Source organism: Idiotropiscis lumnitzeri, chromosome 4 (genome assembly GCF_059441095.1).
Source record: "Idiotropiscis lumnitzeri isolate Australia: NSW breed Sydney's pygmy pipehorse chromosome 4, RoL_Ilum_1.0, whole genome shotgun sequence".
In the NCBI taxonomy this organism is placed as follows: Eukaryota; Metazoa; Chordata; class Actinopteri; order Syngnathiformes; family Syngnathidae; genus Idiotropiscis; species Idiotropiscis lumnitzeri.
The window spans coordinates 5,775,001-5,797,250 of record NC_142394.1 but is presented as its reverse complement, the minus strand read 5'-3'; the positions used below and the strand labels follow the sequence as shown (position 1 = coordinate 5,797,250).

The 22,250-nt window shown below is 39.1% G+C and overlaps 1 protein-coding gene across 1 annotated transcript in view; it reads left to right on the top strand.

The window, feature by feature from the left end:
* Window positions 1–160: 160 nt before the first annotated feature.
* Window positions 161–22,250, top strand: part of LOC148337918 (centrosome and spindle pole associated protein 1-like) — a 23,195-nt gene continuing 1,105 nt past the window's right edge. The window contains exons 1-24 of the mRNA XM_088294676.1: window positions 161–551; window positions 2,365–2,496; window positions 2,712–2,784; window positions 2,892–2,995; window positions 4,359–4,612; window positions 4,673–4,773; window positions 4,884–4,984; window positions 5,852–5,905; window positions 9,674–9,942; window positions 10,413–10,531; window positions 10,624–10,756; window positions 11,363–11,474; window positions 13,272–13,310; window positions 14,643–14,790; window positions 14,911–15,036; window positions 16,558–16,670; window positions 17,088–17,237; window positions 17,320–17,445; window positions 18,615–18,707; window positions 18,916–18,982; window positions 19,637–19,763; window positions 20,704–20,840; window positions 20,930–21,058; window positions 22,175–22,212. Of these exons, the coding sequence (XP_088150802.1) occupies window positions 2,398–2,496; window positions 2,712–2,784; window positions 2,892–2,995; window positions 4,359–4,612; window positions 4,673–4,773; window positions 4,884–4,984; window positions 5,852–5,905; window positions 9,674–9,942; window positions 10,413–10,531; window positions 10,624–10,756; window positions 11,363–11,474; window positions 13,272–13,310; window positions 14,643–14,790; window positions 14,911–15,036; window positions 16,558–16,670; window positions 17,088–17,237; window positions 17,320–17,445; window positions 18,615–18,707; window positions 18,916–18,982; window positions 19,637–19,763; window positions 20,704–20,840; window positions 20,930–21,058; window positions 22,175–22,212 (2,712 nt within the window). The 5' untranslated portion in view covers window positions 161–551; window positions 2,365–2,397. The remainder of the gene's footprint in view (window positions 552–2,364; window positions 2,497–2,711; window positions 2,785–2,891; window positions 2,996–4,358; window positions 4,613–4,672; window positions 4,774–4,883; window positions 4,985–5,851; window positions 5,906–9,673; window positions 9,943–10,412; window positions 10,532–10,623; window positions 10,757–11,362; window positions 11,475–13,271; window positions 13,311–14,642; window positions 14,791–14,910; window positions 15,037–16,557; window positions 16,671–17,087; window positions 17,238–17,319; window positions 17,446–18,614; window positions 18,708–18,915; window positions 18,983–19,636; window positions 19,764–20,703; window positions 20,841–20,929; window positions 21,059–22,174; window positions 22,213–22,250) is intronic.

Sequence of the window (22,250 nt, the reverse complement as noted above, 5' to 3'; positions counted from 1 at the left end):
AGACCTCCAACGTCATTCTTAACAACATGGTGTGAAGTGTGCATCATTTTAAACACATTCTGAAACACAAAACAAAATTGCTCCATTGTGGAGGAAATGCGTTTTCGAGATAATGGTGTTGACCTCCCACGGGACATAGGCTTTAGACGTATCCCAGTAACGGTCGTTGCCGGCCACCATCCAGCAAGGTTTGATTCTGTCACGACAAGACAATGTTAAACTATAGCATCGGGATTTCAAAATAATAGCTCTTGACACCTTGCCTGGCTTCAGTTCAGGTGGCGTACATTGACAACTGTGATTGGCGACTAGTCTCTGGTGTTGTCGGTGCCAAATTCCACGCGACGCACAACAGTGAAAGGAGTGGCACGGGGACGACAAGAACTCCCCAGTAGTATACGGGTCATTCGGTAAGGGCTTCCAAACCCAAAAATGGGCACATGACATTTTTATTTTGACAAGTTACACCGGAATCTGAATTGACACTCTCAGCTTTTAAGTCAAGCAAGGCGCCACAAAACAGTTTTGCGGTACAAACAATTTTCTAGCAGGTAGGTAACGTTCCATATTACGAACTTATGTTTACGTTTGGTTAACCGCACGAGACGTTGACGTCCCAACATTTGATCGTATGTGACGTATTGATTTGCTTTGTTAGTTGAACTGTTCGCCATGACTGTTTTGTTCAAGCAAACAGGCTAGCTTAAACCAAGATAGGAGATTGTATAATTAGCTCGCACAATATGCAGCAAACCACTGACAGTCAATTGGTAGTTAACAACACCAAGATAATAGCTGCGCTCGCTACTATTTACAAGACAGTTTAACGCCGTTTGTAGCTCACCCTACCAAAGATTAATGCTCGGTGATTTGGCTGCATTGTGGTTGCCTGACAACGGAAATTAAAGAGGCAGTAACCGCATTTATTTTTGCTGAGAGTGATCGACCATAGTTAATTTGGAACAACACTAAAGCAGGCTTTAACCTACCCCATTTCAAATGTTAACTCGTTTGAGCGTGTTTGCTCGATATGAGTCATTCCTCGTAACTTAGGCACCAACATGTTTGGAAATAGGGACCCCTTGTTTCATGCTGTTTTTTTGTATATTTATTGAAAACGGTTACATAGAGTTGGACTGGTTCACCTCTACGGAAGAGGATTAGGGCCATGAATGAGAAAAAAAAAGAATTCTCAGAATTCTGAGAATAAAGTCAGAATCCTTCCAATCTTTTTTTTTTTCTCATTCATGGCCCTAATCCTCTTCCGTACACCTCAACCATCAACGACACACTTTTATACTTTTTCCAACGTGATGTGAAAAACATTTCCAAAGTATTGCTTAATGTGAATGGCGTTTTCCTCATTAAAGTAATTATGCAAACCGGATAGAGTTTTCAATGACAAGCTCGTTTTTGCATGTTCTTTTTTTGATCAGGATAATTATATTGGCTTGTATTTTTAATTTAATATATTTGTTTTGGAGAAATTAGTAATAAAAGGAGGACAAGAGCCAAGATCACCCTTTTTTTAACTAACAAGCTCAGTTAATCTATTTTCTTGATCAGGAAATTGAAATTAGATATCATTTTCTAAAATTTATTAATTTTGGAGAAATTAGGAAATAAGTGACCACTTGAGAACGCCTGCGTTTAATGAAGAATATTGCCACGCCCATCTCTACTCTCTCTATGTTTCGCTATAAGCCATTGAAGTGTCAAACTCTCTCTTGGAAATTATTGTATTTTCATTGCTAATAAAGTACAGAAACGTGATCATTTGGTGCAAAAATGCATGTGGACATTCATACCAATGTCTCAATGGCTGATTTATATGAAATGAGGAATTGTGGAAGTGAGCAGTGGTTAATGTATGCATGGTGAGGAAGAGCATACACTGCTTCTTTGCTGATCACCGTGAAGACGCACGTCATAGACCACCAGTCGGGATATAGACTGAAGTGGGAATGAGTAGACGTGCACATTTATTTGGATGAAGATTGGCTCCAGTTTTTTTTTTTTTTCGGATTGGAGTGGAGTGGGGCTGTTTGGGGCGAATGGAAAAACAGCATTAGAACCCCCTCTGAGAGAGTTTTGAGAATTTGTCCCTTTGTAACCACTTGGACCTTAAAAATTCGAATGGAAAGCGCAACCATTCAGGGCCAAGCAAGGCTGTCTCGAGGAACCAGGCTAATGGAAAAGCGCCTTACCTCTACTAATGATGCAAAGACACAATGTCATTATCTACTCTTCATTTTGAAATAATTGCCACAGATTTGTCTATTCATTTGCTTTTGCAATAAATCTGTTAAATGGTAAAGCGACTTCCTGGACATATATGCCTTTATGATGTATTTGTGATTTCAGGTGGTACGTTAATACCTACTGCCAGATAGGGAGATGGAAGATGAGCTTGAGCTCTTCATCAGGGAGCGTAAGGCAAGAGTTGCCCAAGATAGAGCTAGTTTGGAGCACGATCCTCCTTACATGGAAATTCAGGCGAGTTGCTATATCCTTTAAAAGCAAACCGGGCTACACTTTTCTGACGATGATTTCACCACACATTGCCATCAAATGCTTCCTGTCCGCCAACGCTCATATGGTTGATGTTATGGAAATGAACCCAATAATGTACTCGATTAGGTTTTTTTGTTTGTTTTATATAGATGTGAGACACTTATGTAATTGATTATATTTTCATTTTCATCTGACAGTCAAAACCTCATAGAAGCTACGGGTCCCTTCTAAAGGAGAACATCCCCCCCAAGTTAACTGTGCAGGAGAGAGGTACTGGACTACACACTAATCCATATTGGTAGTTTTCAGCTTTCTGTGGTGAAGTAAATTTGAAGGAGCCACATCTGCTTATTTGTCATTTGGTGTGTTTTTGCCAGAGGAAAGCAGCAATGTGGGCCTTCCCCTTGGTGTAGAGTACGAAAAGAAGAAAAAGAGGCTTCAGCATGAGCTTCGTATGGACTACAGACGCTATGTTGCCCAGGTGTCAAGATTTGTTGTGCTTTCATAAAGGTCATGATTCATTGCAGTGACAGTTATCCAATGGCCAAATAATCACAATATTTCTGACGTATTCAACTCCCTGCAGAGTGAAATATTCTCTGTGGCTTGTACTGTTTGGAAATATAAATCTCTATATTGGGCTCTAAACTAACTTTTGAACTGGTCGAACTGGAAAAGTTGGTCGCACCTCACAGGGTTTGGTCGCACCCTTTTTTGGGGAGGTTCAGCATGACCATATTTGATGATCTGATGTATTCTCACCTCATTTGGCATACTATTGATTCATATAATATAAAGATTGACAAAATATATTTTTGCTCTAATACGAACAATGTTAACAACAAACAGCGGTTGACAGGACACTTCAGTTATTTTATCTAACTTTAAAGAAGTCCAAAAAAGGAAACAATACCATGGAAAAACTTAAGTAATACATGAGTAGTGCGTACAATTAAAAAAAAAAAAAGGTCTGCTAATAGCTGAAAGCTAAACAACTTCAAATTCATTTTATTGTATTAGTTAAACCAAATACCTTAAGGGTACTAATTAGAATGGTTCTGATGACATTAAAAAATAAATTTTGAACATTCTTAAACACTTTAGAACAATTGAACATGAATATTTTATTTTCTATTTATATCTGGGATTTAGCAAAAGTCTTGTTTATTATTTAAACCTTTGGAGTGTATAAACTCTCATTGAATATTTAATGTTTGACATTCCGTTCGCTAAAATAAAAATTCCAGGCCTATTGATTTAAGTATTGTAACATACAGTAAGTGACTAGATGGACCATTGATTGTAAGAAAGTAAAATATCAAAGATTTCACCCCATCATTCTTCTTACATGTCAGCATTCATACATTGAAAGCAAGCCAACATTATTTGGATATATGTCGCTGTTAACATTTACTGCATTGAGGGACTTTTTTAAAAAAAAAATTAAAAATATTTTTTTTGATTTGATTTTTTTGGGGAGTTTGAAATGTCCAACTATTTGAATGCACCTCACGTCTCGCCCAACAAGAGAGGTGTCAATGTTTAATCATCTCATGTTCCCATGTCCGTTTGAACCACAAAGGTTAAGTGTATAATTAACGACAATACAAATATTTAGTCACAAGCGTCTGCCTGCTATGACGCAAGTGAGCCGAGTGATCAGCCTTCACCATACACAATACATCTGTTGACAATTAAATAATTACTGCTGAATACTGTAATATAGTGAAGTGAATAATTTGCGAGCAATGAAGTCAATGTTTAATTTTGAATCTTTGTAAAAATAATAACAATAATAATTAGAAAAAATAAAAAAAATCATACTGTACATTACATTCCTCCAGCAAAATGGTGTCCTCAGACAGCGCCCCCCTTCACGGAGGGATGTCGGCACACTGACAGAAGCCCATAAGCAGTCTCACAGAGCTATTTCCCCACCTGAGAGTCCCAGACATCAGGTCAGGCGAGAGATGTCTTTGGACTACGAGTCAGAGGAGAAGCAGTACGCAGAGGAGAAGCTAACAGAAGTCCGAAGTAGCAGGCACATGGAGGTGGACCGCAGTAACAAGAAGACACAATCCAAAATGGAGGACGGCAGGTAGTAAGAACACCCAACTTTTCGGCTGCGTTCATCTTTTGAATTTTGGCTTTTTCCCAGAGAGGAGAATGAGAATCCTTCAGGTTTTCTCATCCAAGGCAGACGATCAAGAGCACTGAATAAAGCTGATGAAGCTGAATTTGCTACTGGCCTTTTAATTGGTAAAAAAATGACTTGCAACACAGTTAACTTGAACCTTTGACTACAAGTTGCATTGTGACTTTCAGTAGACTATTCTGAATAAAATACTCAAAACAAACCCTTTTTTCAGGAGAAATTGATACAGATGAAACCTTACGAAGGAGGAAAGAGCGCTACAGAGTGGAGCTACAGGAACAGATTGCTGAGCAACACAGAAACAAAAGGAGGCAAGTCTTCACTCAGCGTGGTTTGGACTGATTTAGGACAAATTGTATTTCACGCCAATAAAACGCAGGGTTGGGGTTTTGCTCCAACCTTTGGCTAATGTTAAATCCTGGTGTATTTGTATACATGTCAACAACTGTTAGCAAGTCCATACACTTACGACCAGCTTCCTGGCTCCACATTTTGCTCTTGCTCCCTCCTCATTTTTGGCTTGTCTTAGAAATGGTTGTGTTGTCCCAGTGCCCATAGATCGCAAGGATTGTTTTGTCCTACATTTTTTGTCCACTTTTTATCTGCCGCATGTGCGGTGTATAAGCACATTCTCAAAATCATTTGGCTCCAGCACAGATTTCCCCCTATATACCTTGTATAAAATACATTGAGTTTTCATGTCATCGCGTCACGTGGATAGCTCAACTCATGTTAGTTATGACTGCAATATATCTTGTATCCTCGTTTAGCAAAACTTTTGCACTTCTGTCAACGACAGAGCTATTTCCGCGTTACTTTAAACAGCATGCCTGCCTGCCCGTTGCACCTGTGATTGGACCAATTTGCATGGGTGGAATTTCCGCGCAGTGCTATGTAAAGCTAACTAAAATGTTTTTCAGATTTTTATTTTTGATTGTTTTTTTTTTTTGTTTTTTTTAAACAAGTCAATCATATAAATACACAAGCTATTATAAAATATGTTGTTGACAGTCGAATATCAGAGAATTTGTGCAATTTTAAGTTCAACAATGGTTCGAAGCAATGTTGGCTATCAAAATAATTGTTTAATTTGACAATTGTTTTCTGATTAATTGTTGCAGCTCTGGATATTGTCTTTAAGCATATACTCTATTCATGTCATTGTATTCCTTTTACAGGGAGAAAGATTTGGAGTTAAAAGTTGCTGCAACAGGCGCCAATGATCCAGAGAAACAGGTCAGCACATATCTGTTGTAATGCTGCACGCTATATCGTTTAAGCATCGTCATTGCAATGTCCTTGTGTGCATTAGTGACGTCACCGGTCCTGCGATGTAGGAGGCAAATTAACTTGGTGTTCTCATCTAAATTCAAGTACTTGTACTTCTTTTTTCTCATTTCGTGCATGTGTGCAGTTTGACAGATGCCAAATTATTTTCCAGATAAGAGGCAACTTGGTCTTGCTTGATGTTATTTGCTCTAATTTACTGTAACATTGACATATGAAACAAATAATTAAATAATGAGCGTCCACTATATACATGGAGCAGCCTAGAGTGTTATACACCATACTTATCTTCTTGTATGATAATTATTAATGAGGAAATGGAAAACAATTGCGTGCCTACATTTTTAAATGACTGTTTTGTGTTTTGGTTTTCACATGTCACTAGTTAGTTATCCAGTTTTTTTTTTAATCGCAGGGTTATAAAAATATTGCAATGTTATTCATTTCTAATACCACGCAGCCATAATTAGATGTTAAACCATCTTTTAATGAACTCGTGTCAAGATTCATAAAAGAATAGTTGTACCTGTACTGCCCTGAGTTCCACTGAACAAACAAGACAAGCACTTATCTTAGGCAACATGCAACTTATTTTGCAGCTTACTGCCATCAAACACTGTTTGCAGTCGTAAAATACCTGTGTTATGAAGACTAAATATGGGATTAATTCCAAAATCAGGAAAAGAAATACTCAGATGCATAGCATACAACTTTCTTTTTTTAAGCACAAATAAAATGACCTTGTCCCGCATGCCAAAGGATTTAATCTAAAGAGTCAAGACTTCAGCTTTCTCTAGCTGTGAATTGTGTTGCGTCAGAACTTGTTACCTGAAGCGCCTTTTTCCAAAGTTTTAGAACAGGTCTCTCCTGAATGGGAGCAGACAGTCCAAAGGGATAGGTGGCTGTACTTCTATGTGTTTAGTGTGTTTATTTTATATGACAAATGATATGATATGATATGACCTCAGAGTATTATTGTGATGATTACCACAGCCGTTTTTTACCCCCAAGATATCCGAGAAGGCCACAGCAATTTAAAGAAAAGTCATACAATGCGGCTCCACTGATGTTATTATCACAACAATTTGACATAATTCTCAGTTCCCTTTAATATCATATATCAAGCAGACGTTACTCACCGGCCATGCAAGTAGAGTTAGCTGTGCGGATGTACTATAGTTCTCCTTTCTGTTGATGGCCCAAGCAGGGCTCGCAGTTGTCTCCCTTGTGTGATGAGGTTGCTCCACTAAATCAAGCTGAATATCGGGCAACTTTGTAACATCTTCATCGCAGTCTGTAATCACATTAGGATCTGAAAGTTTCAAGTCATGTGCACTTTATAAATAAGGTTGTATTGTATTATAATTTTCACAATCCTTTGGGGCGCTTTCCTATTGGCTTGTGTATGGATTACCTAATCCCGCCGTTGTTTCTGCACCAACAATGCATATGCGTCATTTGTTTACGAGCGGACAGTTGGTCTGATGTAGATACAGTTTTGTAAGTTTTCTCCTTTTACCATTTTAATCAATTACTGTGAATTAATTCCTCTAAATAATGTCCAACTATTGGTTGGCATTGCACATTTAAATTTGCATCTGGCTGGACAAATTGAGATAAAAGCATACAAGTACATGAGGTAATAATTGCATGTCTTTGCATTTGCAATATGCATATTGCATAGCTCATTACAGCAATTATTTTCGATGTATTGTGCAGCCTCATTTTTATTGAAGTACAGATTAATGCATTGCTTGTTTGTTAAAAAAATACATTTCAACCATGAAACATGCTTGTGCCCCCTTTTAACGTTTGAAGGATTTGTCAACAGATTCTTTCATGATTGCACTGAGAAGCTTCTTTAGTCTAATGGGAGCTGTTAGGCAAGGTTGCTTTAACCAATGTGAAATTTTCATTGGGGCTAAAAACAAATTCCAAAGAAAATAAAAAAAAAAAAAATAGACGGGGTGTATTACCTTGAAGATTTCTCTTGAATAACACAAATTCATATGACTTGGCACCCATTAAAAGCTACTCTTTCCTTGTTTCCAGGTCAACTGCACAATGCTTCTTTGAGAGTGTTGTCGTTCAAAGCCAAAGGCTGTGGTTAACTTTTGTCAGGAAAATGGTGAACCACTGGCTCCAAACCATTTTCTCTGAATGAAATCCAAAAGAATATATTCACCTCCTGTTGAGTTTGTGAAAAACAATCTTGATGCGCCCAAAAAGAGCATTTCTGGTGTAATTTGATAAAAGTAACTTTCGTATGTATCAAACAGACAGGAGTGGCACAAAACCTTCTTAGGCCACTGCAAGTTGAAGATAAAGTCCTAAAGATCGTGACAGGAAGTGATGGACTTGTCGATTGGGTTGAGATGCAAATTGGGGTCAAAACTAAAAGAAACTTGCCAACTTGTTGAGTGACAGATTCAAAAGTTGGTCGCTTTTCATAGATGAAGTAGTTCATAAGCATTGGTCAGGACCATCATTATGTTAATGTAAGTTTTTTTTATCCAAGTTATCAAGTTTAGCTAATGGAAATCTAAAATTGCGATATTATGCATTGGTCAATTGCCGTAGGTCAATTCACATTAGTTTTACCAATATCATGACATGTATTTTTTTTTCATGTCAGGCTGAACAGCACAATTAAGATTTTATTTTATTTTTATGTATATTTATTTCTTCCAAATCAGACTCAGGCCTCTTTCTTATCTGGATATGAATCAGATACAGTACGCATCTGATGCGACCGCAGCCTGCACGTTGAGGTCGCACTAATCCGACATGTACATCATCAAAAGCAATGTCCCAATTGTTTAGCAAAACAGACGGTGTGAAAAGCAATCGTGGACAAATTAACAGAAAGGAAATGACGTTCACATTAAAACTCACATTTGAACGACCTCACAAAAAGATGTGATTCATCAAAAATTTGGACATGCGCATCACATCCTGCAGTGTCAACAAAGAATGTTAATGGTCAATGTAAATGACATGTACTCTTCGGTCGTGTGCTCCATGTCACAAAACTCTTTAAATGACATATTCATCTCCATGTCACAAAGCTTTCTGTCAAGGTGAACTAAAGTGAGATGTGTCAGGGCAAATGAGACTTTGAAAAGAGACACTTCAGGACACAAAGAAGACAAAGAAAGACAACGTCCATGACAGACCAAAGCTACTAAAAGCAACGCAGCTCAAGTCCTCAATCTTAGATAAGCAGCGTTGGCAAGCTAAATGAGGTAATTTCCTTTTGCGCCCATAAAAAGGCAGTATGAGTCACTGTACTGTTTTGATCGTGTAATCAATGTTTTATTCGTTTGCACTTGTGTTTGATGACTGCACACAGTGTCTGATAGTACCAAGTTGCAAATAAAGAGAAGCGCCATCTGTGGAATTGAGCTGAGGGGCAACTCAAATCCGCAGAGCACTTATTCTGTGCTCTGTACAAAGTTGTCGGCCAAGGCAAAGTGTAGGTGTGTCCAAGCGTTTTAACATGATTCAAAAGAAAAGAGCAACCAAACCCACGATACCTTTATAAACAAACGAATGCCTGTTTTTGAAAACTGCCGTGCTGTAATTTCATTTGAACAATTTAGAAAACTGTCTGTCAATACTGAGCAGATTTCTTCAGTTTGTTTTCGTTAGCCACCCCAAGACAATCTGGTGAAGCTCGGCATTCACAGCAAATTTGTTTCTGTCTTTACATGTTAGCCCAACCGAATCAGGCAGTTCGGACTGAGCAAGAGAAAAGAGTGTCGGCATTTGGGGCATTCCATGTTGGGACAGAGCGAATCATCATCATCGTCGCCATCCACCTTACCTAATCATGACAAGACTGGTGTTCGAGACGGTCTGATGCCTCCACCTAATCAGCCCCATGTTGCCTATCAGGCTCCATCGTTTGAGTGCAACGGAGCTGGGCTGTCTCCTGATCGACAGCCTGTTGGCCTCACCTTTCCCAGAGCTATGGACATGTCCAGGTATGCATTGTGTTCGGAACCTTCACACTTCTCATGCCTGGTTGTTGGAAATATTTTTTGACGTGAAAAGTATAATATGCAGAGGGGCTACACATTCGGTTTAGATCAGGGGTGTCAAGATCCAGTCCTGGAGGGCCGCTTTCCTGCATGCTTTCAATCTCTCCCGGCTGCAACCCACCTGATTCAAATGATCAGCTCATCAGCAAGCTCTGAAGAAGCCTGATAAGTATCCTGCTCATTTGAATCAGGTGTATTGCAGCCGGGGGAGATGGAAAACTTGAAGGACACCGGCCCTCGAGGACTGGAGTTTGACACCCCTGGTTTAGATGATCTGATTGGGAGGTTGGGGGTGTTTGATTGGTGCCAATGCCCTCAGATTATTATGTTTTGACTCGCCCATTGTTGGCTATCTCATGATTTAAAATCCTTACAGCATGCCAAAATGATAATTCAACTGTGTCATCCTTCAGAATTCCTTTCCTCCCTCCTCATCCCATCCACACAGTCAGTGATGCATGCAGTGGTCCCTATCGAGAGCCCCATTACAATTTCAGCAACAGAAATCTGCTTGACCCAAACCTTGCCTTCTGTGAGTGCTAAATTCTTCTGTTGAATGAGAGACACTCTCTCATCACAGCCACAGTCAACTTTCATCATTTGAATATATATCTCCCTACATAGATGGACATTTGCCTTACCCTGCCTTGGGACGTCCCCTGTCTTACTATAACATGCCACCAGGAGGTGCTGTGCACAGTCAGCTTGGTGACACAAGCCCCCAAAGTGGAAGCAGTTTACCTGAATCCTCACCACAGTAAATATCCTCGCTTTTCTGTTTGTCAATTTAGCATGAGGTCCAAAAGAACATCATCTAAATGTGTTTTTTATAATATCATCTTTTATTTAAATAGATGGGGTATCAACTAGATTTGCAACTGACGATTATTTGAATAATGATTAATCTGTCAATTATTTAGTCAATTAATCGATGAATACCATTTCTAACAAATGTTTTATTCAAAAACATCACATTATTTGAAATAGAATAGCCACAAACTTGAATCAGTTACTAGTTTGGTCTGCAACATGACAGGAAATAGGGGAAAATGTTAATTGTTTTTCTAAAGTAAAAGCAAATGTATTATTTTGATTCAACACAGACAAATCAGCCCACTTTCATTGAGGACTATGGACTCAGATAATAATTCTTTTTGAGATGCTGAAATTCAGAATTTTAGTTTTAAATGGGGAAAAAAAGGTAACTAAATGATTGATTGGTTTGCAAAATAATTTCCATTTAATTTGTTGTCAATCATTGCCACTCTAGTGTCAAGAAGTGTGCATTTGTTTAAAGATTACATCTAAATAAGCATTAAATTGCCAAAAATTATCTTCACAATGTAATTTTTTTTCTTCTCAGGCCTAATACTGAAACCGTTACAACAGCCCCCCATACCGGACTTTTCCTTCCAGAGAGACCCAGATCAACCAGGGAAAGGACTTTGAACTATGGAGAAGCCCTGAAAAAACAGGTAAGGTGCACTAATTTTTCTTCGAACCTTTCCACAAAAACAGCACTTTTCATTTATTGTCATGATGCCTTTTATCTAATTGTTACTGTGAAAATTTAATATCTCTCAGGGTTGAATAAAGTATGTATTAAAGACGGTATGACATTGAGCGGCCAAGTTTTGCAAGTGTGTGCGTGACTAGCAAATCTTTTTTTTTTCCCATCAGTGTTCACTCAAAGTTGCAAAGACATAAAAAAAATTGAAAATCTTTGCCGCTTAGTGAGGTGCGGGCTTTAGGGGTCACTTCTTGGCACTGAAAGGAGTGAGAATGAACAATCTGACGCAAATTCCTTTTGATTAATTTGCATTTGCCTAAAAAAAAAAAAAATTATTTTGTGTATTGAACTTAACTTAAAGTGTGAGATATTTATTTATTCCCAAAGTTGTATTGAGTGAGCCAAGGAACTCATTTTACAAAAACTCACCGGATAGTCCCAGACAGAAATATTGAAATACTGATCTTCTTATTTGAATGTGTACTTAAAATGAATTATTCTTTGTAAACACAAAGCTGATATAGTTATTGGACTTATGTATAAATTGCAAGATTTTTTAAATTTTTATTTTGGTACTAGATTAAAAAAAATAATAATTTGTCGGAAGCTATAGAGCACATCTTATGATGGGTGACATTAATTAATAATATGGATATATAATATGGAGGGCAGTGTACGTCACTGGTATAAATACATGTTATACTGTATATTATTGTCTGACAAATTAAGTGTCCCACAGCAGCCCAATCTTGACTGGGAATCGGTGATTATTTGATTCTTAAAGACCATGATCGTTGCTTTGAAGTAATAGAATTGGAATTTGTCTGATGATTGGGGAAAGGGGTTTTTTTTCTTCTTTTTTTAATTACACGGCCATTTTTGTGGACTATGTGGAATGAATACATTTAATGTATAATCTTGAGGTGCAATGATTAAATGACAACTAATCGATTTAGCTCTTATATTATTTATTTATCTCAAAATTGTCCAAGCCTCGGAATTTCAGCAATTCACCGCTTAATAGTTCTGTCGTCCTCCATGGAAGCAGGATCATTATCTTTTGTGTTTTTTCAAACATCAGCTTTTACTTTGGAAAGCAATGATCAACATTTTCTGGTGTTCTTGAGCCCCTTTCCTTCCTGCAGTGTTTCATCTTATTAGATGTAGTCTTTGGTTATTCTAACTAGCATTGTATTGCACTGCAATATGTGTTAAAATGTTGCCCACTCGGCATCCATTGCAGCCTGCTCGTCCTGGAAGGGGGATTTGCCCATCTGAGGCCCCTTCACAGGGTTGCCTCATTTTCCACCAGATGTTTTTTTTCTATCCTTAGGGGCTTAAGATCAGGTGATGTCATTACTATTTGTCAGCGGAGAGCATGTGAAGCCCTTTGAGACTTTTCTGTGATTAAAGGGCTGAATAAATTAATTTGACCTGACAATTGTTTGTGCATTTTCTGCATTGTCAATTTGAAGTAACCTTCTTTTTATTTTCCCTTTTTTTTTTTTAATTGATTAATTAAAAGTAATCGTTAGTTGCAGCCCTATTATCATCAGCCTAAACATTAAGGAGATGTCTCCCCTATTCAAAGCTCTGTTGATGAAACGCTGAGTCCTGCCAATGTTTCACATTTTCATATGAATTTGGATCCAACAAATTTGTACTGTAGCGTTTAAGATGGCAATGATTGTATATGACGAGCACATACGTTTGAAGAGGTTGAGATTCATTCATTACATCTTAGTTTGCGGTATGTTGGCAGAACGATGCCAGGGAAAGGAGCAGCGAGCTATCGAACAAGGTAAAATAGATTGAAGAGCAGCCCTATATAATCCTAGGATCCCCTTTTATGAAGACATGTATTTTTTAGATGTGTTTGTTAGACTTTCAGATGTGAAAAGCTCCTGTGCCTCACACTTACTGTCCCTATCCTCCTCTGTCTTTTCTGTAGTGCCTCTCATTTGTTTGGAAGCGCCCATTCCCACCTGAGAGCACGTTTTATCCTTGAAATACAATATTCTCTCGTACACATGCAATAAGCTTGAAGTCCTGATCTTTCCAGCACAGAAGTGGACTTTTGTCGTCCAATGTTAATTCTGTTATTTCTGTTATTATTGTTTTGCAATAAAATATAAAAATGGCTACCCCCTGAGATGTCTAAAAACGGGTAGATTTTACCGTCCATCCAGCCATTATCTGTACTGCTTCTCCTCACGAGGGTCACGGTGTGTGCTAGAGTCCATCCCAGCTGTCTTTGGGCAGTAGGCGGTGTACACCCTGAACTGGTTGCCAGCCAATAGCAGGGCACACAGAGACGAACAACCGTCCGCGCTCACACTCATACCTAGGGGCAATTTCGAGTGTCCAATCATCCTGCCATGCATGTTTTTGGAATATGGGAGGAAACCAGAATACCTGGAGGAAACCCACGCCGGCACTGGGAGAACATGCAAACTCCACACAGGAAGGAATGAGCCAGAATCGAACCCACAAACTCTGCACTGTGAGGCCATTGTGCCACTCATATTCCGCAAACACATTATTAATCAGAATGCCATCTTTCAACTAGTGGGCCTGCATAGAGCATATTCTTGTAAAGAAAATTTGAGGGTTGACTTCCCCTTTAAGTATTGCGTCTCACCATTATTTGCATAGCAGATGACGGTATCTTAAATTAATCTTGGTGAAAAAAAAAATCATCCTTAACATTTCTATTTAGACATAGTAAGCTATATAATCTGGGCCTTAGTCACCATTACTCAAAATTGTATTGTATACTATCGATTCCGGCTGCGGCCGTCCTGTGTGGAGTTTTCTCCCCCGTGCCCACGTGGGTTTTCTCCCACATTGCAAACACATGCATGGCAGGTTGATTGAACACTCTAAATTGTCCCTGGGAATGAGTGTGAGCATGGATGGTTGTTGGTCTTTGCGTGACCTGCAATTGGCTGCAACCAGTTTGTCCCCCGCCTACTGCCGAAGACGCCTGGGATAGGCTCCAGGAACCACGCAGTACAGATAATGGATGGCTGGATGCATTGTGTACTGTAGTTGAGTTGCTATTCCGTGAGTATATTTGATGCATGATCTATTTGGGCAGCTGGCATAGAAAGAAGCACTGTTTCTTTTGAAGATTCAGGAGCAACAAGAGCGGAGGCGTGTCGAGCGGGAGGAGCGGGAGCGTTACGAGGCTAAGCTCGAGGCCGACATGAAGAGGCATCAGCCTTGGGGTCGAGGTGGAGGTGGAGCCCCACTCAAAGACAGTACAGGAAATCTCATTGGTGTGTCCTACTTTTACCCTCAAAGCTTTGCCCAAGAATATCCAATTTGATAACTGCATTACGCGCCACTCTTTTGTGTTGTGTGCATATAATAGTAAGCCTTTGTTTTTCCGTGGCCAGCTGACCTCAAGCAGATGCACAAGTTGAATGAAGAGGCCCACAGTAACCCAGTGGGGCAGCAGAGAGGCCCAGCTGTGATGGCCACCTGCCCAATTGAGCACTCCGAACCCAACGACAGGATCTCTGGTACTGTAGCAATGTGATGTGCCCATACCAACAATGCTGCAGGGCATATTCATATTCATTCACTCATAATCCTTAACTGAAATCATCTTCTCTGTCCTGACTGTCTCGAACTGTCTCTGTCCCCATATCTTTGTCACTCTACAAAATACAGAAATATTTAATTATTTTGGCCATCTGACATCAGGGCTCCAGACTGCTGCTGAAAGGTGGCCATTTTCACCCCAAAATTTTACACTCAAGTAAACCTTTTCATCTGGCATGTGCGATCAGAAAATGTTTTTATTTTATATATAAATGATCCGTATTCACCATTATTTGTTGCTGACGAACATCTACTCCACACTCAGCCTATTTATTAGTGACAGTAAAAATGACTGGCAATGCGAGTATTTACTGTGCAAGTTGCTTTACAGTGTCTGTCCCAAAAAATTCTATTTGCAACCATAACATTTCAGGATAGGGCCACTGTGTTCCTAGCAAAAAATCATTGTCTGGACCCCTGCAAAGTGGGTTTCCATCATGATTTATATTAGTCGTGTTATTGTTATTTTAATGTTTTACTTCTTACTGAGACTCACACAGAGAACTAATGTTCAAATTACAAAAATCATTTTACATACAGAAAAGAAGCACAAATTGTGGTGCCCTTTAATTTCCATATATTTTAATTACTAAAAAAAAAAAAAAAAAACTCATGTAACCAGTATTTTTAAGGTAATTTCATTTTGCTGGCCACCAAATAGCCAATTTGATTGAAGGGGCTTCACAGTAAGTCAGAGCAGCAGCAGAGAGGCCAAGTTGAGGTTGCAGCCTGCCCAGCTCAGGATCCCGACGACAGGATCTCTGGTATGGGTTCCAAAAAGAAGTATCCTTGATGTCCTTAACTTTAATCACATGATTGGGATGGTACAGGATAAAAGCTTCATGGGAGTAGACGGGAGATGGATTATCCAGTAGGAGAAGAATAAAAACTCGGTCCATGAGGAAAAGGAAACGACAAACTTTTTTTTCTTCTTCAGCATAACTGACCTCCTAAATAGGAGTGGGACGAGAGTAGGACGGGCGGGAGTCATTTTCACCTGGATGGGCTGTGACAGGATTTTTTATTTTTTTTACTATGGTCCGTAAAGACTATGTATTATTTTTGTTTAACCAACACAAGCAAAAAATAAATCTGTATTACAGTAAATAATATCACATACACATGAATGTTTTGGTGTTATAATGCAGGATCATGCTGTGGGTGTTCTCTACTACAACTTTTGTTTCATGAAACAATATGTAAACCTGTAAACTACATTTCTTAAGCACTATCTAAATCATTAGATTTATATAAAAAAAAAAATCTAATTGAAGCTGTGTCCCACTGCCCCAAAATTTCAGCCATTCGGATTTGAAGATTGCATTCGACCATATTGTGATGTTGATTTGAATTTGATTAATTGCTCAATCCTATGTAGAACATGTAAGCTGAACTATTATCAACTTGATAACTTTTGAACACTTTTTTTTTTTTTTTAGGTTTCACCCATGTTCAAAAGCCCCAGTTTTCCAGGGGCAGGGCCTTCACTAACCAGGCTAGACCACAGCAACCCGATGAGCAAGACAAGTACAACGCTTACCTGAAAAAGCAGGTATCTTTTAAACCAGTTTGAGTTGAATATGATACATTCAGATACATTCTCTGGAAAAGCTTTCTTCCTTTTTCTCCTTTTTGGCTGGGAAATGAGGTTAATACAAATATTTGTTGTTTTTTTTAACAACATTTCTGTCTTCAAACTCTAATCTCAGAATTGAGATTTGATTTTGGTTGTTTGACCTGATAAAATGTGAGTGGTATTTTTCTATGCTGCAAAAAGATTTGGATATTAGTCAGGTCATTTGACTATCATTGGATGCTGTTGCACTGAAATTAGTGTGGCTGCTCATGTAGGGTTTAGTAAATTCAGCCAAATTGTTCAATCCCTCCAAATTCTGATGTACCTTCTTGGTAAATCTGGTTTAGGATTTTGAATATAGGTAAAGAGATTTGAAACTGCCTTTGCTTTCAGATTGAGGAGAAGATGCATAATCAGGCAGAGGAGAGGGAACGGAACAGACTGGAGGATGAAAAGCGGGACCGGAATATCGCAGAGCACACGGCTCGCATGAATAGACAGTTCGAAGAAGAACAAGAGAAGAAGAAACGGAAGGAGATAGAGGTGAGCTGCTTTTTGTGCAAAGGCTCAATGCCAAAAAAACATTTTGAATCTTTTTGTGGGCTGGGCGAAATCGCCATCGCAGCAAAAGGCCAAAGAACAGGAAGTGTTTAACCAGGTAGAACAAAGAAAGATGGAAGCAGAAAGGAAGAAGACTGAAGAGAGGGAGAAAGCAGCACAGAGGAAACGTGAGCAAGAGGAGCATGCTCAGGTACGTTGACTCCGGTCTCCGCTTGCTTACTTGTACTAGCCTGCAATTAACAGACTCATTTTTGTTCTACGTCATCGAAAGCTCCGAGTGCATTATTAGCTCCAAACGACATGCAACATATGTCTGAGTTGCTATGAAGATTTTTTTTCTAGTGTGGAGTTGTTATGCTTTTGAATAGTGTCAAACCATATCAACATGCCTTGCTGTTGTGTGTACAAATTGGAGTGCAAAGTGAATTTTCCTCAATTCCAAGAGGAAACAGGCCACTTCTAAAACACCGGTGGAGCCCGTGCCTGTCGTGTTTGCTATTATCGGGGCCAGTTGGTTTAACTTAACCTTGGTCTTGTGCTCTGCAATTGTGGAATTGTGGAATAATGGCAAGATGTTTGCTACTAGTGCTGTAGCTACTAACTGGTAGCTAACTCATTCAGCTATGAGCTTCAGTGCACACTAGCTCTATGTAACTACTTAACAGCTTAAAAAGTTTCTTTGCAACGCACTGCGGCCCCATCAAGATCACCGTCACAACAATTTGCTGCTATTCTCAGTTCCCTTTTATATAATATAACAAGCCACAAAACAAACAAGCACACTAGCAGCTCTGGCACTCACAATGCCATGCAAATAGTTATCTGTGAGTATTTAGTTCTCCTTTCTGCTGGCGATGGCCCAAGCAGGGCTCGCAGTTGGAGTTCTCCACTAAATATCGCTGAATATCAGACCACCAAGATTGGGAAGTTGCTTAGTTTTTTAGAGTCATTTTTGTGATTCTTTACAGTTAAATCAGCTTGTGTACATGGCACACCCCGCCGTTATTTCCAGTGCCAATGCGTGTGCATCCTCATTACATCTTTGAATACAAACTGCAAATAGGTATATAGGTAGTACAATATCAAGTGTCGTAAAAAGAAAATTGAGAAATCTTTGAAAAGTGTTCCAATTGAAATCATAAAAGATTCTACGCATTTGATTGCCGTGTGTGATGCCGTATGTGCCATTTATCCTTTGACTTGTAAAATAAGTCATTGATCACGTATATTCTGCTGTCATGATCATATTGAACATTTTGCATTTGTACCAGAGGTTTCACCATATGGAAAGCGCTATGTTACAGCTCGAGCTGTCATAAAATGCGTTATCGAAATAAAGTTGTCTTGTCTTGTCTTTAGGTCCAGCGGGAGTCGTCCGCTTCAGTACCGACGCTGCAAAGGATCCCCAGGTCAAGCGTTGTTGAGAGCCGTCACTCCACTGCCCCACCGTCTGTGAGTCTCACACGTGTGCATACATACCTTATAAACGTAAGCATGCGGACATGATTCGAGGTGGCCTTCAATATTTGGACAGAACAAGAACATTCTTCCCATCTTTCAGCTTATAAAACAGAAATGCCTTTCTTTCTCAAGGTTTTTTTTTTTTCCTTCTTTCCTGTTGAAAATTTGACCCTTCCACTTGTTCTATTTATGTCTTTAGGAGCAGCCTTTGTCTGGTCACCGGTCTCCCCCTGTCCCTGCTTGTCGGAATCAACTACGAGCTGCAGGTGCATACACACAGAGAGCGTTTGTGTTTATTAACAAAAAAAACTATTAACTGCTTTGCACCCATCTTGGTGGTTAAGATCAGCTCCCTTAAGGGTACAGTATGGAACAGTATTCATAGCCGCTCTATTTAACAGAAATGGGAACTTCCCATGGTACTCTACTTTCTTTAACGTAAATGCACACTAAGACAAAGAGTCCCTTGCGATGTGCATTAATTGCGATTACAAAGTGCTTTGGCCCTGCATGTAGTGATCCCAAGTAGTTTGAGGTTCAGTGCATTTGTTTAGGACATCTCTGCTGTGCTAAATACAAATGTTTTCTCCCTAGCTGCAGAACATATTCACAATCTTCGTGGTACTGTATGCGGAACACCTGTAAAGTACCAAGTATTGATTTTTATTTTTTTATTTTTAAGTCTTTACTGAACCACTGTGAGCAATGTAAACAGCATAACACCTTAGCGGTGCACAAGGGCTTGAACTAATTCAACAAAGGCTTGCACAACAATTAAGTCATCTAAGATTTTGTGTTTCATCTTTTCTGGCTACTTAGACAAAAAGAACATAAACGTTTAAGAACATGCCTATTTTGTGTTTGCATTCTATTGTGGTTGTCACCGAGTTGACAATGCTCTGTATTGTTTCTGTTTTCAGTCAGTAAACTTGACGTGTACAATGAACTGTCAGCATTGCGTCGGCAGCTTCGCGCTGAGCAAAAGCGACTTGAGAGTCATCTGCAGCAGGGGGGTTGTGACGAAACGGACTCCGTGATGACTGAAAGGTCAGATCTCTTATCTTTTAAAATGTTTATCTGACAATTACAGCCTGGCTCGAAACAATTTCACAAATTGTAGGGTCCATGCATGTCCTTATCTGATGATGTGAATCTGAAATCGAGGCCAATTGTGTGATTTTCAGATGATGCGCTATTAGGTGAAAAAGATGCATTTTATTAATGTTTTAATCCAAATGTGCAAATATCTTGTTGTTGCTAAAGACAAATGTAGAAGAGTAATCGCTTTGTTTTCTATTCCACAATGTTACGTTTCTGTTTAGTTTTTTTATTGTGGCATTGTATGACAGTAACAGGACACTCCCCCAAACGTCTTTTAAAGTGCTTCCGTCCTTACTATACACTAGTCAGAGAATGGGCGTCCGTGAGTACTTGACCTGGTTAGGGACAATTAAACAGACAGACGAAAACCAACTTCCGTCCTTGCTTAGTCTGTCCTTTTTACAAAACTTGAATGAATTGTTCTATCCCTGGGACGGAATGCCCGTCTGAGCAAATTTCTGTAACAATATGAGAAAACCTAAAAAGACTCTGACTCAGGTACCAAAAAAGTGTGATTGGAACATCCCTACACTAGATTCCTTTCTTTTCGTGTTGAAAACTAGATCTAACCCTAGATGTTGCATTTTCATGCCGTTTCAAGTGAAAAGAAGTTAAAATAATTTGATCTAGTAATGACCGTTTTATATAAAGACCGCAATGTGCTGATATAGTACTGAGCCGGAAGAACATGACTTGGAGAGTGCTCTTAATTTGCGGTAAATATTGAGGTCATTGGTTGAAATGAATAATGATCCATGGTAAAATAATATCAATCAATCCTTTTTTTTTTAAGTCTTATTATATGCAGTGATGGATAGATGCATACATCTGCGTAAAGTTTAGTTTTAAATTGTTAATTTATTTTTTTCTCTCTTCCTTAACATAGAAAATCACGTCCACAAGTGGATGTTTTTAATATGGCGATGCTGCGGCTCCAGGCTCCGGTTCGAAAGCCCCATTCCAGAAACATGGAACCAAGTAATCTGCTCCAAATTCATGACTCGCTTCAGCTCAATCACGCAGGTTGACAAACTTTAGCTGTTAATTGCATCCGTTAATGAATCGATAACGGACGCCAATTACTGTTGACTTATTTGTTATATGCATGTCAGATCGCGAATCCAGGCTCAGCTCCATCGAGGTTGAGAAGATGGACAGAGTGGGTGTCGCCAGCAGGAGGAGGCGGATCTACAATGATCCGCATCAGAAGCTCAGTAGCCAGAGCTCCACATACACCAATGGTCAGATAACAATGCACAAATAATGTAGAGTTAGTAAAGTTGACCTGTTTTGATGTCTGGATGATGAACTGTCTTTCTGAGACTGCCATGTGCTGATAAACAAAGAAAACTACAGGAATGACAAAAGAAGTTACCATACACAAAATACATATGGGCGCATCTGCCGTCAAAGTTGTATGGCCACTCACATGGATAAACATAGTCCCGATCTTGAAAAGTGCCACATGCAATTCGTCCACGGCCATGATGGCCGAGTGGTCTAAGGCGCCGCGTTCAGGACCCAATCTTCCCAGGAGGCCTGGGTTCGAATCTCGAATTTCCCCATTGTGGGACTAATAAAGGGAATATTATTATTATTATTATTATTAAGAAGCAATTTTAGATCAAATGTGTGAGGTTGCATGCGTTTTAAAATGGATTATAGTCTATTTGTAAACCGTTGGGGGGGCGGCTACATCTTGAATGTTGGAGTTCCTTCTCTCAGTTCTTCACTCAAATTATACTCCACTAAGACTAGTTGTCCCGCAGAGGGGTCACCGACATGGTGCCTGCTGGCAGTGGGTTACCCTCAAGGACGTCTGCGAAAGCGCGCTAGCCTGTTCTTAAAATTACTGACCAGTGATGTAACATATTGATTTCCATGTTGAATGGAGTCGAAATGCTCATTGGAAAATATAAAAACTTGCAGATATTTATAGAAAAAGTATTGCATAAGGTGTCCTTGTTATTAAAGCATTATTGACAAATCTTTGACACGATCAATGTCTTCACAGAAGATAATTAAAGGTAATTTGAGCCAATTTATTTCAGAAAGGTGTCTCAAACAGTCATTATAGTAGAAGTGGCTTGCATTTCAATTCATTCCAAAATGTATTTATTAACTCACTCTCATGTTGGCAAAACACTCATGTATTTTGTCGACAAAGTCGACCCTAATAATTTTTCAACTCGTATTCACAAATGCAGTGTGGGTTATGAGGTTTTGTTCCATTTGAAAGTTGTGTAGTCACTTAATAGATTGGACAGTTGTCTTCGAGTGAAAGATTGTTGTTGTAAATGTGATCAATGTGTTCTTGCTACTTGTGGAAGCCATAAAATACAACTTCTGTGTTTCAGACTATTTTGACGTATGCCCTTCTCGTCAAAACACTGTGGTAAGTGACAAATAGTGGTTGCTTTGTCATCCTTAGTG